At 35.2% G+C, this 17,043-nt stretch overlaps 1 protein-coding gene across 5 annotated transcripts in view; it reads left to right on the top strand.

The window, feature by feature from the left end:
- NOL4 (nucleolar protein 4) overlaps positions 1-17,043 on the top strand; it is a 276,911-nt gene that overhangs the window by 84,784 nt on the left and 175,084 nt on the right. For 4 of the 5 annotated variants that reach the window (XM_030925929.1, XM_030925928.1, XM_030925931.1 and 1 more), the window contains one exon: positions 13,312-13,595. In XM_030925929.1, the coding sequence (XP_030781789.1) occupies positions 13,312-13,595 (284 nt within the window). Of the gene's footprint in view, positions 1-9,241; positions 9,454-13,311; positions 13,596-17,043 lie in introns of all 5 variants that reach the window. The other variant, XM_030925930.1, reaches the window with a different exon arrangement.

Raw genomic sequence — 17,043 nt, 5'->3', positions numbered from 1 at the left:
CTGGCTAATTGTTGGATATCATCGACATTAATTTCTCACATGTGGTTCCTAAGCACTTATATGAGAAATGCTTCTAGATTCCCTGACTTCAACTGAAATAAATTAAACCAAGATTTCTAGACTTTATTATGTTAGAGGTTTTAGTGCCCACATAGATCCTACAGATACTTATTTTTAATCATCTCCCTCAGGAAATTCTGAAACAATTAAAGTTTGAAAACTACTGATACACATCTATTATTTGAAAGATACTTGAATAATTTTAAATAGTATTATGTATCCTAACATACCTAGAAAATTCTTCATATTTGTACTGTATTCATTTTATGTTGCTTTCTATACTACAAACTTGACAGTGTAAAAAAACCCCACATACCTCACAGGTCTATAGATCAGAAGTCCAGGCAAGTTTGACTGGATTCTATCCTCAGGGTATCACAAAGCCAAAATCAAGGTGTCAGCCTGCCTAGGCTCTAATTTGGGGACTTTGGGAGAGAATTCACTTCCAAGCTTACCCAGGTAGTTGGCAGAGTTTAGTTCCTCTCTACCAACATCAATTGTACCACATGACATGACAATCACAGGAGTGATACCTCCGCGTATGTACAGGTTCTAGAAATTAGGGTGTAGAATCTTGGGTTGGAGGGCATTTTGGGAATTCTTCCTATCATCGTCCCCAGTTCAGTAATACATACAGTTAATTCAGGAACACACATAAGCATAAGAAGCCCCACAGTCTATTTTCTGAAGAGATACTAGCAGTGCAGCTGTGAACTACTGCGATGGTCTATTCTAACAAATAGTTATTGAATATTTAAAATATGCTAATCAAAATTCAATAAAGGAATAAGAACTGGAAACTACCATCCAGTAGATTAGATTTCATCCTTAAATGCCTCCAGAGATAGACACTTATTTGATCTTTTGATAATTTCATCAATGTTTTCTGATATACTGTACAAAAGACTGATTATGTATAATCTTTAATCTTTAAATCTTTAATTTTCTATGTTCCTGATAGGTAATACAAACGTATTAAAACCATCAAATATTTGATTCAATTCTATCCCTCCCCATAAGTCCCTGAAAGTATTATTTTTAGGCTTAGTATTCTCTATTTATATGACTATACTTTATTACATAATTTGAAGTCCTTTAACATGAAAGTTATAATTTTAACTGAACACAGTCAAGCCACATAACATTTCTGTTGTTCACTTTTCTCACATATTTTTACTCATTTCTGTGTGGCTGGCTTTGCACTCACCCAGGATGTAGGAGCCTCTCAACTAATTTCTGGAATTTTCATGAAGAGAATGACGTGTATTTGTATTGAGTCAGGGCATCCATGGGGGGAAGGAGGGTCCAAGGCTTCCTATTCCACCTTCTTTCTGACATCACTCCTTAGTTTTTGGCTTTCTCAAAAGCAAAACCAATTTTATGTATTTCTTAAGGTTGCTTTTTCAAGGTTTTTTTTTTTTTTAAAAAACTGGCTAAATTAAGCAAAAATGGTGCAAAAATGATTATCTATTGAAGAAGGACTGGAATATCTCAAAATTCACAAAAGAGTTGATTACCCCAAATCTGGAAAGTTAGGAACTAGAAAAATGATGGGAACCTCAGTGAGAGTAGTTTTAGTTCTCTCTAGTGTTTAACATAAAAATACTTAGTTCAATGACATCCATTTCATCTGTCTCACAGCTCCAAAATCTTCCAAGGCAACAAGATATCATGCCTACACTGGCCTATACTTGTGAATTAGGGGGAGAATGTAGGCACTAGGTTGCCATCCCAGTGAGTGCTTAGTACATGCTATCATTGGCTAACACATTGATATCATATCACACCATCACACAACGTTCTCATATGTCCAAATATACTTCCACCAAATGCTTAATCACCTTCTTTGCATAAACTACATAAATCCTATTATTTCCCCAATAGAACTAAATCTGAGCCATGTTCAGCAACTGCACCCAGGTATCGTGTTGAAAAGACTCACTTTTCTGAGTTGAAATCACAAAGTGATGTTCATTGTTCTGTAACAATTGAAATTATACAATTAATGGACTAATTCATATATTTATTTACTACCACAACATGCTATGTACAACGATGGAGATAAAACTTAAGGAAATGAGGAATATGTTTATTTAATATTCAGATACTTGACAGCAAGCAAGAAATCCAGATAAACATTGCACTCCTTTTCTCTGCATCTGGTTTCTAAGCCATAGCTTGACTAAAAACCTCAACTACAAATTCCATGTTTTTACTTTTTTAGCAGCAATAAAACTACTCAGGAAATTGTCCAGATGCAATGGCATGTCAGGGAATGCGATCTTCTTGTCTCTGCCTACAAGAATTGTCTTGATAATATTTTCCTTCCTGCAGAATATAATGAAAAATACTTTAGATACTCCCTGAGTATCGACCTCCCAAACTATTTTGTTTTTTGGCCATCTTTCATTCCTTTGGTAGTCATGATTAATGACCTCAACCAACACATGGCCCTCCTTTTTAAAAACTGATTCCTTTAGTGGCCTACATGGTGTGAAATGTTCAGTTTCTATTCCACTTGTTACAAGTGTCCTTTCTGCAGGTGAGCAGAACCTGCAGTTGTAAAGAAGAGTTATGAGAAGTTTTGCTTCCATCTCTGGAGCACCTTGTTTCCAGCCTGCTGTTGTGGCTAAGAAATAAGTAGCCCCAAGTATCAGTAGCTGACTTAAAGCACACATCACATCCTAAAAGGCAGCCCCTCAGGCTCAGGTACTATCTCTCGGTGGCATTGAAGTTGAGTTTTTAACAGTTCATTCCATCATGTTATAAGGTCACTAGTCTGCCAGTGATGAAAGAGATAACAGCAATAACTCCCAGGAAAATCACATAGTTGCTTCAGTGCTTCTACTATGATGTGATTTCCTTGATTTAATGTAATATAGTATCAGAAAAACTGTAGTATATAAAACATTCTGAGGTCAAAAATGATGTCTGAGGATGAATGGGCAAGAAATGCAAGAGTAAGTAAAAAATAAACATCTGTTCCACTAAGAACAAGTAGCTAGCCCATACCGAATTAAAGAGATCCAATACAATTGATCTACTACAGTGAAGTTAGCAATCTTCTCAAAATTATGTACTTTATCAAAATTTTAAGATTGAACACTCTGTTGGACAACTGAGTACTCAGATTAACATGGCCAATGAAGCACCCAGAATGAAGCACCCATGCTCTGCTACTGCTCTGACTGCCACTCCATTCATAATCCCACTGAGCAAACCTGGGTCCAGCAGATAGGATGCTTCATATCCACAGGAAAAATCACACTTATTAGGATCACCTTCTACTGTAGTGGTTTTCTGATGGACATGGACATGGCATGAACATTTTCAAGCCCTTGACCTATTATAAAAGATTTATCAATATCATGCTTCCACTTCTGTCTAAAAATCATCTAGCCTGGCTCTTTTAAGCCTCTATGCCATTTGGTCACTGCCAAAGACATAATGCGATAACCTAACACTATGTTTGTCCTAAGGAGAGTATACAAAAAGATTTACTGCTCAAAGTCTTACCCATATTTCCTTCTTCATTTGGGTCTATCTATGTAAACAACTGTACCAGTGCAGATTTTCACATTATCATTGAAACAAGGCTGACCTTTCTTATTTTCAACCAATTTTTCATTAAAAATTTCTTTTGAATTAGTAGACAGAGATTAAAGAAGGAACTGTTGTTTTGTGGGTTTTGATCATCCTATTCATATACCATGGGAGCCTCAGAAGACCCATTCCTCCATGTCACACTTCCACTTGATGAAAAAGAGCTACTGAGCATGTCTAAATTTAATGAACATGTCTTAATTTAATTAAAGTGGTACTCAGTTCATGATGCCCAAGTGTATAAAGAGATAGCAGACGTCTCAAAAGGCAGAGTCACCCATTGAAGACTGCGGGGCCTTCCACTAAAGCTTTATTTGTACTGATAAAATTTCTTTCTTTGAAAATCACCTCAGGCTTCACACATATAGATACCTTGAGTTCCAGCTGGTCTATTCTGCCATCATGAAGGCCAAATGGAAAAGCTATTTTCACTGCAATCTAAACCAGATGACGCCTACTATGTAATGTGTCTTCTTCTAAGTAGTAGAGAGGTCAAGTTTTAGGAACTTAACCTTCACTGTGATGTGGTATGTATATACATTTTAAAACAATAGTTTCCTGCTCACTGAGGAGACAGGGCCCTATATTTTAGTTATCTTATATTTTTTATTGTTATATATCTTACCAAAGTAGACAAGACTCAACCATTTTTGCTCCTCTGAGCATGGTTTTATCCTTATGTAGAATTATGGGGATGTATATTAGGATATGGTTTCCAAAGACCCTGTGAACTAGATTGTAATACGGAACCAGAGAAGTCAGATTATCCTGGGACATGAGCATGAAGGTGAGAGTAAATTCTGGTCTGGTTGGACAGAGCCTCTGAAAAATGCATTAGGCAAAAAAACAGCTGACTTGGTGAAATAAGTGAGAGAATCAGTGTCCAAAACAGGCCATCCCAATGGTCAACTGACAGAAGAGAAGCATAGTTTCTGGTAACTTATCACTGTGTATCAAGAACAAGTCATGGGATGGGGGTGGTAGGGTTCTGTAAGGTGGATAGCCACCACCAAAGTGCTTCTTACAAGGGCAAATTGGAAGCTAGCCCAGGTCCTTCCCAGCTCCAAGACACTGTTTCAAACATAAACTTGTTACAGATGGGTCTTTTTATTTTCCAAGATTTTCATTGCTTTCAAAATAAAGTATTTTCTGATTTGTTATCAGCAAGAAGAAACCCTTTTGATTTGCTTTTGGCTAAACATCAATTTAGGGCAACCGCCTTTTGGATCATATTGATTTTAGCTTCAATTAGAACATTTCTTTCCAAAATGATTTACCCCAATCTGGAACATTTGTTTCCATAACTTAGTTAGTGGTTGGGGATAAGTAATGATACATCTCTAAGCCATTTCCTTATAAATTGCCAAATCATTTTCTAGTAGAACGACTCTATAATAATATATGGCATTGTTTCTTGTTTCTATTGCCCATTTGATGGGTTTTCTGGGGCATTTCTTTCCAGTGGTTAGCAGTCAGCTCTCTTTGAAAACACTGACATGCTCTAAAATGATTGTTTTAGGATTCACTTTAAATCGAACAGGAGATTTTCTCATTATATATATTGCTTGCTGTATGAGACAGAACATCAAAAATCTCACATATTGTTTTGGTTTTAAGTGGTAGCAGTAAATAGCCTCATGAGTATTTGACTAATACATGGATTTCACACACACCTGCATTAATGCATTATATTATCTGTGGCATTGTTTGTCTTATTTATATCTTTATCATCTATGTCTATAGTGTTAACTTTGTGTAATAAAACACTAGGTTGAATTCCATAGAGAAACACAAAGAAATAAAAGATGTAAAATACCTACCTTGTGAAAATGTACATTCTAGCTGGTAAATAGATTCTAAATGTCACAAAATGACAAGGTGTTGTAAGGTGAGAAGAAGGACAATACAGACCCCACTAAAACCTACCATGTCAGTGTTGGACTTAGGGATCTGAAACCTGTGAATTATGATAATATTATGGTACTATTTAAGATAAGTGAAAAAAGTAGCATAGCATCTAGTTCAGGAAACTTACCTGGATTCCATAAGTAGATCTGAGCTGTGAGTTGGGAGGAAAAAATCTATGTATATATTTTTTCACTTACTTCTAAATGAAATTTTAACTTTTTTTCTATTATGACTATAAGAAATATAACACAGTGGTATTTGCAATAACTGTGACTTTGTCAACAAAATAAATCTGGTATTTTCCAACACATAAAAATATCAAAATATACTTCTGCATATAATTTTATATAAAATAGCTAGTTCTATGAAATCCTGAACAAGCTAATGGGTAAGCATGAAAATAGTACAGTCATGTATCACATAATAATGTTTCATTCAATAACAGATCTCACATACAACAGTGATTTCATAAGATTATGTTATACATTTTGCTGTACCTTTTCTATGTTTACACGTGGTTTACACAAATACCACTGTGTTACCTTTGCCTACAGCACTCGGTACAGTAACATCCTGTACAGATTTATAGTCTAGAATAATAGGCTATACCACATAGCCTAAATGTGTAGTGGGTTATGCCATCTAGGTTTGTGTAAATGCACTCTATGATGTTCACACAATGGTGAAATTACCTAACAATGTATTTTTCAGAATGTATCCGTCTCAGTTAAGCAATGCATGACTGTATTTTGCAATTTGTTTAGACAATTAAGAAGCCATTTACAAGTTATTGCATAATAGCCAGTTTTAAAAATGTGTTATCTTGGAATTAGGAGAAAATTTTGTTATGGGTCAGTTGATAGTAGCTTAGAGGTAGGAACAGAGATAAATAAGCTTCCTCAGACTACACTCACATAATCAATGGGTTTTTACTAGTACTCCACCCCCTCCCAGGAGAATAATGAATGATTTTATAAGTGTTCCCGAAAAAAAGGGTACGCAATAAAATATCCACTACTCTAAAATATACAATTTTGTTCAGACACAGTGGATTGCTAATGCCTGTAATACCAGGACTTTGGAAGGATGAGGCAGCAGGGTTACTTGAACTCAGGAGTTCAAGACCAGCTTGGGCAACATAGTGAGATCCCCTCTCTACAAAAAATAAAAAAATATCGAGTCATGGTGGCACATACCTGTAGTCCCAGTTACTTGGGGATCTGAGGTAGGAGGATCACTTGAGCCCAGGAAGCTGAGGCTGAAGTGAGCTGTGATCTCATCACTGCACTCCAGCCTGAGCAAAAAGAGTGAGATCCTGTCTCATATATATATACATATACATACACATATATGTATACACATATACATATATATACACACACATATATGGACACACACACACACATATGCAATTCTTTGTTTTAGTATGTACAACATACTAAATTCCCTGTCCTCTTCCAGCTTTTTCTGCCTCTGATGCTTTTTCTTATGCCCTCTCATAAACTGGGATAACCTTCACCATCCTCATTATACATCTACATATATCTCACCTTCTTCAAATTCCTGTGAAAGACCTTCCCTGATACACTTTTCATCCCCAGCAATACATAGGTGACTTTTCGTTCTCTGAGAAACCTTTTTATTCATGATGCTTGACATGAAACTCTCATGGAACAGATAGTATTTTCTACCTTGCATTGTAATTTTTATGGTCTAATCTTAGATAAGAACAATTTTTATATGGAGTCTCTTTGGACTCAACAGTGCCAAGAAAAGTATCTTGTGCACATAAATGTTTGGTTAAATATTGTAAACAGCATAATATAAACAATAAAAATTAACTCCTCATTGATATGTAAGAATTAGTTTTATTATTTAATTATTGCACTGAAATTTAGTTATATGCTTTGAGATATCCAGCTTATCTCTGTGCCTTCACTGTAATAACCTCCTTCAAGTAGATCCCATTCTTTCATGACAAAGGATGGATTAGGAGCTGTCAAACAAGAGTAAGTGTCCCCCTTCTGGACAATTTAGTAGAAGGCTGAAACATCTGTTATTTTCTTGCCTCCAATAAAATCAGTTTTATCATATTAAAACAAATGTCCTTTAATCTTTTAGTAGTAGTCATATATATATATATATATGTTTATATATACCTACATATACACATAATATGTATATACATATGCATTTGTTAGCATCAATAAACTTAAGTATGAATGTTTTGACTTCACAATGTCCCATTATTCTTTTGCACATGTTTAAGATAACGTTACTAAATAGTATACAATCCAAATTATATTTTGCAAATAAAATAAAAATTGCAATTTGCAATTTTGGTTATTTATCTTTCTGCAGGTTTTTGTGGTGTTGAGACTGAAGGCACAGGACTTTGTGGTCAGGAACAGGTTTTTGCATGTGAGATAACAAAAACAAAACAGAGAGCAGGGCTATGTCATTAAGTGTTAAAAACTGTGTTGTAGAGGATAGGTAAAACATAAATTCAAAGAATGAAAAGGTCATAAGCAGGTTTTAAGGAAGGAAAATGAGGAATTTCTAGATGACAAAGGAGCTTAAGCCAGAAATGAATCAGAGAGTCAGACTCCAGGCAAAAACTGGACTGGAAAGTGCTACAAAGGATTCATTCAGCCTGCATTACCTGCTTTGTGTTGCAGAGTAGAGGGAGTTATGGTGTAAGATGTAAGGTATGGCCTAGTGATAGATAAGCTTATTTATTATTATTATTAATTTTTAACCCCTTGCTGGGAGAAGACATAGAGCAAAGACCACAAGGGGTAAAGGAGAGTCGCACTTAAACTATTTTGCAATTAGATTTCAAAGGAATTTTTAAATTTTTTTCTACCTTTTTGGATATGAAAGTACTAATCTTTTCAGCAAGGCTATTTACATCTATATTTTGGACTTAATACTTAGTTTTATGGTAAGATATGAAAGAGAAGTTTTCTGAGGGGGCATCAAAGGACTAGAGGAGGAAAATTGTGGTGCATTTGGGGAAAACAATAAAATCTTTTTGGACCCTGTGAGCATCTGACCTGAATTTTAGGACTAAACTTCCAAGTACTAATGTTAAAATGAGGATTATATATATATATATATATATATATAAATTTTTTTCCTGTTCATTTTGCCTAAGGCACTTGGCCTAAAGGCCATGATGCTAAGCTACTGAAAGTAACTAAATAAGGAAGTAGGTCAGGTACTTTGGGAGATTACATATATACACACACACTTAAATACACACACATGTACACATATACGTTACACATAATGCTTTAGGTCAATTCTCTTCACACAGAGACAGCTAATTGTTGAATGTGACACTGATGAAACCACTTTTCTACAAAATGCTAGCGAGATAACTTACAGTATTTCTAGGGTCTCTGCTAATTCATGGAGGGAATGGGGAGTAGCAAAAGAGAAACAATAAAATGAATAGTCTGCCATTTACTGTGTTACTAGACCTTCTAGACAAGAAGAAGCCTCATTTGTGCTCACAGAGATAGCACAAGAATTCTCCACAACGCTAAATCCATCCCATCAAAAGTAGCCACAGAACAAATTAACTCCCGACATCCAACTGCCCTCCTGATGTCACTAGATTCCACACTTCCTTGTCATCACATTCCACATTCTCCTCTGTTGCTAGGTACCCTGGGCACCCTTATTTTCCAAAGCTCCAGGTGCTGTTTTCCTTGGGACTCAAATGCAGAGTCTTTGGTTCAAATGCTATGGTACCCAGGCTGAAACCTTGAGAGAAGAACCATCGCCCTGGCCCAGTGAACCTGAAGGCCATACCCACAGATCTTAATACTGCACCCTCTGTGTAGCAGCTACTCAGGATGGAGCAAACTATGTTAGGTAAGGAAGCAGATTACCCCTTTAAAGTGGTGACCTGATGTGAATTGGTTACAGGAGTCTGAGGTCTGCGATTTTAAATTCTTAAAAAGTATCTTTTAGGGAGAGAGGGAAAGAGAATAAAAACTGTTAACATGATTACATGAAACTCAACAATATAAAATTCTTAATTTATACTCAGTTTAATATCTGCTCACTGTTCTATATGGCATTTTTAAAATAAAGACATCAAAACTTTGTTTTAAATTTGGATTTATAGGACAGTGTTATGAGACATTATTGTTTTTTACCATTTAAATTGCAAAATATGTGAGTATGTATATTTGATACAAATGAGTAAATCATGTATTTGTTTTTCTTAAAACATACTGATTTACTGAGGAATGAAATATGTAATGCTGTTGAATTTAGTTACCTTGGTAACATCTGGAGTGAACTACTCCATCTAAAAATATTTTCTACCTTATTATTGATATTTTTTATTGAAACGAAAACATGGCACTTATTAAAGCCTTTCCAGACAAATAATAATGTTTACCTTACCTGAAAAATAAATGAATGATATACCATTTATTAGATATACATAATGATTTCAGATTGAAGAAAGAGATGTAGGATGTTTAATTTTTAACCAAGATAGACATTGGATTTGTCTTATGCTAATGTAGATTTTATTTTAAAATGTAATGCATACTTAGGGTTATTTAACCTAAAAATGTATTGACAAAGCTTTCATACATTAAATGTTACTATATTTTTTAAAGGTTTCTAGAACACAAATGTTAAATCACTTTTTTCATGAACTAAAAATTGCAGTTGAATATGTTCATTGTGCTCTTCTTTGGACTTTCATGGGAAATAATAAAGTAATCAAAAATTATCTTCATAATTTAGCATAAGAATTTGAATTGGCATAAAAAGAACATGCACACATCTATCTGAATTACTTACATAAGTCATCCCCTTAATTCTGCATTTCAAAAACCCTAGACATTTCATGTTAAAATAGTATTTTGAATCCTTGCATTAATACCTATGGAAAGTACCATGTAATAAAAAATGTCATATTATTTATGGCCAGTTTCCCAAATTTTCCCATGTATTTTTTCTTTCCACAACAATTCTTTCTTTGATGGGTACATAAAAAGAGTAATTTAATAGAATTTTGCCATTTGAACGTATTTTAACATTTTTCACATGATAGTCTTAGAAAACTGTTTGAAAATATTATTTCAGGCTGGGCGTGAAATAATAATTCAGTCCAGGCGTAATTTGTAATGAAAAAATATTATTTCATTATGAATTAAACCTAATGGGCTTTGTTTATTTTATTTTATTTGAGACGCAGTATCGCTCTTGTTGCCCAGGCTGGAGGGTAATGGCGTGATCTCAGCTCACTGCAACCTCTGCCTCCCAGGTTCAAGCAATTCTCCTGCCTCAGCCTCCCGCGTAGCTGAGATTACAGACACATGCCACCATGCCCCGTGAATTTTTGTATTTTTCGTAGAGACAGGGATTTCACCATGTTAGCCAGCCTGGTCTTGAACTCCTGATGTCAGGTGATTCACCCACCTTGGCTTCCCAAAGTGCTGGGATTACAGGCATGAGCCACCGTACCCAGCCTGTTTTTTAATTTTTTACTACAGACCTGGCTTCATCCTAGATTCTTGCCTATTCCATTACTACTAGTCATACCAGTTCTGTTCTCACAATTTTTCTAGTTGTCTCTTTTTCTGCACCACCACTGCTTCAGAAGTTTGAGCTTTTAAAGATGCCAACTTAGATGACTTCTACATCTCTTAATTGGTCTCCCCAACTTCCATTTTGCCCCTTCATACCATTCTCCTCATCAGAGTCAGAATAGTCTACCTGAAATATAACTTTTTCCATGTCACTTCTCACAATAAATTAAAACTGTTATTTGCTCTCAGAATAAAATCCAAGTTCTTTGATAAACAAAATGCTTTTCTTGGTATTCTCTTTTTTTCTTTCTAGGTTTATCTTTTCTCTTTCTCTTTTCTTGCACTCCAGACTACTCTTACTTCTCACTTGCCCTACATATGCTGACCTCTGTGACTCTGCATGTGCTGATCCCTCTATAGAGAACGCTCTTCCCTAACTTCTCCACCTGGTTAAGGCTCACTCACCTTTTGGAATTCAACTCATATCCCCTTCTTTAGGAAGCCTTCTATGATGTCTTAATCCCTTGTATTAGACCACAGCCTTCTTGCTCTGCATTTTAATAGCATGTTTGTTTTTCTGTCTCTCTTAATTATCTGTGAACTTGTTGAAGGCGGAGTCTCTACAGGCTAAAAACTTAACCCCATATTGGTCAGAGTAAGCACTTAACAAATGTTAGTGAATAAGTGAGTGAACCTGTGAGTTATATTACTCTTTCAGAATTTGAATGTAATTCCCATGAATGTAATTGATCAGAAAGCATTAGCTATTTCATTACACCCCTCCAAAAAGCATACTTGATAATATTCAGAAAATTAAAAATCACAAGTATTCAATAATATTTCTTTTGCTCACCCATATTTATATGACTTCACTAATAGCTTTTAACTAAAGGAAACATTTTAACACCTTTTCCACCATAATTTTTAAAAATCAGTAGCAAATTGTTATATAAGATAAAATTAATTAAGAAAATAGAATGTTATTTCACGTAATCTTTGTCTATGTGTTTTCTTTTTACGAAATTGGGATCATACCAATCGCACTCTTTTGTAGCTAGATTTTTCTATTTAGTACTTCATGACTTACATCCCCATATCTTAAAATAGAATATTTAATAATTACATAGTATTCTAACAATTTCAACATTTATTTAAATAATCTATTTGTGGTAATTTAGGTCATTTCTAATTTTTTGCCATTATGAACAACACTGGTATGAATGTTTACCTACAAAAAGATACACACACTGATTAAACTTCTTAGGTGTTAAACTCCCACAAGTCTAACGAGTGGAACAAAGTTTATGAGCACTTTTAATGCTTTAGATGCATATTAAACACTCATTCAGCTTTTACTGATGCACATTCTCACCAGTAGGATAAATGATGCTTTTTATCAGAGAATGTTTACCAAATCTAGGTATTCTCTCTGGAAAAACAAAAGCTATTTGCAAAATAATTGGTAGTTGTTTAATTCTCTTTGTTTTTTTTTTTTTTTTCCTTTGAGATTGCATTTGAGATTGAATTGTTCTCTCAATTCTGTTTTCTTCTTATTATTTTATTTCACTTCTTGTGCCTAAATGTGCTGTGTTAGCCCATTTGCATTGCTATAAAGGAATACCTGAGACTGGGTAACTTATAAAGAAGAAAGGATTATTTGGCTTACAGCCCTGCAGTCTGTACATGAAGCATAGTGCCAGCATCTACTTCTGGTGAGGGCTTCTGGAAGCTTACAATCATGGAGGAAGATGAAGGGGAGCCAGTTTGTCTCATGGTGACAGAAGGAGCAAGAGAGAGCGAGAAGAGGTGCTAGCTCTTTTAAACAACTATCTTTCCTATGAACTCCCAGAGCAAGAACTCACTCATTACCATGGTAATGGCACAAAGCCATTCATGAAAAATTCACCCTCATGACCCAAACACCTGCCGCTAGACCCTACTATGGACACTGGAGGTCACATTTTAATGTGAGATTTAGAGAGGACAAAACATTCAAACCTTACCATGTGCCTACTAGATTAAAAATAACAATAACTGTTTACAAGCTTATTGCTGAGGATGAATTACATATTATATGTAAAATGCCATTCACATAATGGGAGCTCAATAAATGCTAGTTGAAGTAGAATATGAATAGCATATTAATTAAAATCAAAATGTAACTTTTCCTTTCCAACAGATGATTCTGCTGCAGAGAGCTTTAATGGCAATGAGACTCTGGGGCAGAGTTCAATTGCTTCAGGGGGAACACACAGCAGGGAGATGGGAGACTCCAACAGTGATGGCAAAACTGGGCTGGAGCAAGATGAACAGCCACTGAACCTGAGTGACAGTCCCCTCTCTGCACAGCTAACTTCGGAATACAGAATAGATGATCACAACAGTAATGGGAAAAACAAATATAAGAATCTTCTAATTTCTGACCTCAAGATGGAACGAGAGGCGAGAGAAAATGGAAGCAAGGTATGGTCACATTACAATTTCCAGAATTTTTGAGTCGGTCATGAAGGTCACAGAAAATACCTATGCATATAGGAGATAAACATTATTGTTAATAAAAATATTATAAACAAATCCAATAAGAGGATGCCAAGAAACTTATGACCAAGCATATTGTGTGTTTATAACATATGATTTGAGGAATAATAGCAAAATGAATCGTGTCTCAAAGCTGTGGGTGTTTTTTGATATGGAGAATCACTTGAGTTAATGTTTCTCATGTATATAATCTATTTGTATGAATCTCTCTGGGAATATGTTCAGCTCAGATGTAACAGTTTCAGTCTCAGTACACAATTTTTTTACTATAAAAGGATCACTATCTAGTTTCTCCTAGATGGATAGGTGTACATAAAGATAAAGTTTCAATTAAATTCTTCAGTTTGCTTTAGAGACCTGGGGACTTTGATCAGTAATTTTCTTTGTGGACACTAAAGAACTGTTAAGTGTGAGGGTCCTGGATGAAGTTTGTGGGTTAAATAATTATTTTAAGAAATGATTTATCATAAATTATATCATACAAAAGACAAAAACACATTTCAGACATATCTAAATGTTTAGATTCTTTATATTAATATTAGAATAAATTACAATCCTCTCCCATTCCCAGCTGACTTTTTTTTTAAATTAAGCTTAAACTTCTGCTAGTTTGAGATAACACATGCTGGTGACTTTGCTCTATGATTTTTGAAGGTGTACTTTGGAACACATGAGGGTTTTTATGGACAATACCTTTTGAGTGCCTTCCCCAGCCCTTACCTCTAAGTCAGAGTTGTAGAACTTGTTTTTTGACATAGATCCTTAAAGCAAAATGTCTTAATCTGGATTAATTTCTGAATTTGCTGAGGCACTATGCTTCCTAAATTGGCTCTATTTAAATCTTCTTGCTTGCCTGGGGGGTGTGTTGTTTTATCCTCTTTTAAGCGAGTCACTAGACATTGGCAGACACTTAAGCACTCCTGCCTGAGGGAAGCTGCTACAACTTTTTCTGTGGCAAATGTTCAAATATCTTCCTCAGTGGTTTAAAGCCAAATTACATAAACGCAAATGATTTTATATTTGCTAACATGATCTGATTCACTGTGTACTGTGTTACATTTTACAGAACAAAATAACTCCTAAGTTTCCCTGCCCTCCACATAAACCTGTCTTTATGAAGTTTAAATAATCGTGAAATGTCCTTTCTATGCTATGTGTCTATTAAATTTTTTTCTAAAATTATTGGATGGTTTGCTCTTCTTTTTCTTATTCCCTTATTCAGTATTACTCTGGGAACGATGCTTATTAAAACATATTCTTGCACATATTAAACAGAATGAAGTGACCTTTCTACCTCTATTACAATGGAGTTGAGAAGAACAGATGGTTTGGGCTGCTCCTGAGGGTTAAGATGATAAACAAGCCTAGAGGAGAAGAAGATACTCCTGATGCACTTAATATTTTATGGTTTAGTAAATGAAGAATAATTCCCACAGCCAACTGAGGAATAGCCAAAGACGCAGAAGATAAATCAGAAGGGTGTAATGTATGAAAGCTAAGCAAAGTCCACCTTTCAAGGAGAGTGTAGGCAGCTCCCATGGACAATGTCGAGAATTCAAATAAGATGAAGATAGAAAATAGTTAAATTTGTGAGAGAAGTTTTGATTGGGAGCACATCGGGAAAAGAATCAAGAGAGATTATTTTTATTATTTTCTTCAAAAATAACATAGTAAATACTTATCACCTATGAAGGACAAGTACATCTAGAGATATAATAAACAGCAGGAGAACTAGAGTTAATAGTATCGTATCATCTATTGAAAATCTGCTAAAAGTACATTTTAGATGTTCTTACCATATGGAAGTGATGGCTGTGTTAAGTTGCTTTCCTGGAGTAATCATTTAACTATGGACAGGTATATCAAAACATCATGTTGTACATCTTAAATTTATGCAATTAAAAATACTTGGCATACTTGCAGCAATGGAGTAGGTAGCAGAGACAACTCACAGAAATAACAGTCTTTATTCACAAGGCTCTTGATACATAATTTTGAGAAAGAGGATACATATACATAGAAAAGTTTCTTAGAACAAGCACAGGCAATACTTATTCTCGTATTAAAACAGTAAGAGTTTAAGTAAGAAAATACTATTTCAAGTAATAGTCAAAATAGACCTCCTAGAGGAACTGAGCCTTGAACTTTGAAGGAAATGCAAGATTACCATTTTATTTCTTTCAGAAGGGGTCTCTTGCTAGACACTGTGAAGGGCCTGGAATGCAGATAGGGAAGATGACTTATTCTCAGGCTAGGGAATCATTGTCCATTCTGACCTCAGTATGATTTTATCACTTCCTCGTGGCATTGAGGAAGAACATGACATCCTTATGCAGGATAAACTAGTTGCTACCAATTAATTTATTCTCTAAATATTTACTAAAGGATTCCTACACGCAAGTCACTGTTGTAGGAAGCAAAAATATGTAAATGGAAGAGCAAGATTCCTGCTGTTTAAAAGCTCATAGTCTAGCAGGGGGGACAAACTTGTGGTTACAGTCTCATTCTGTAAGTGATATGAGGGACGTATGGTCAGGAGGGTGAAATGAAAGAACGGGAAGAGTGCCAAGGGACTATAATGATTCTTAAGGAAAACTCTAAAGAGAGATTGATGTCAGAGATGAGTGTGGAATGGCAAGTAGGAGTTATTCTGATTATGTATGGGAGAGGGGTAAGCATGTTTTAAGGCACAGAGCTGTGAGAGAGCATACCTGGCATGGGTATTTGCAAGGAGCTTAGCATGGCTGCAGCAGAGAACATGTGTGAAGTGATGAAGTATAAAGCGGCTCCACCAATAAATGTAGGCCATTTTAAGGACTTTGGATTGTCTAATAGAAAGAGCTTAGTGGTCAGCTTAGAATTTTAGAAAGCTCATGGTCAGCTTGAAATTTTATAAAAATTATTCTGGCAATGTTTTGGTGAGTGAATAGGATAGGGAATAGAAAAAAGTAATGAGAGAATTCTGGTTAGAGAGCTATTGTGGCAATCCAAGAGGAAAATATTGACAGTTGGAATCAAATAACTGACAATGAGAAGGAAAAGCAGATATGTAGTACAAAAAATTACTGAACATGTTATTTTTGTTCTTTTGGCATTGTATTTGCAGGACTAACTATCTAACCTCCATAGGTTGTATTCATATATTGGCAAACTCCTAGGAGTGCCATTCACATAGCCTGTAATATGAGTATCATATTTACCTTTCAATATCCCATTAGTGTGAACATTCTGTGAATATAAAAATGATGTTTACCTTGTCCGCTGCAGTATGCCTCACACCTGGCTTACTATCTTGTCCATAGATGTTTCTCAATACTTTGAGGAAATATACAAAGGTTTATTGAATGTGGAAAGCCAAGTATAGAAGAACATT

This window comes from Rhinopithecus roxellana, chromosome 21 (assembly GCF_007565055.1).
Source record: "Rhinopithecus roxellana isolate Shanxi Qingling chromosome 21, ASM756505v1, whole genome shotgun sequence".
Classification (NCBI taxonomy): Eukaryota; Metazoa; Chordata; class Mammalia; order Primates; family Cercopithecidae; genus Rhinopithecus; species Rhinopithecus roxellana.
Note: the sequence above shows the minus strand (reverse complement) of the source record. Positions and strands in the feature narration are given on the sequence as shown.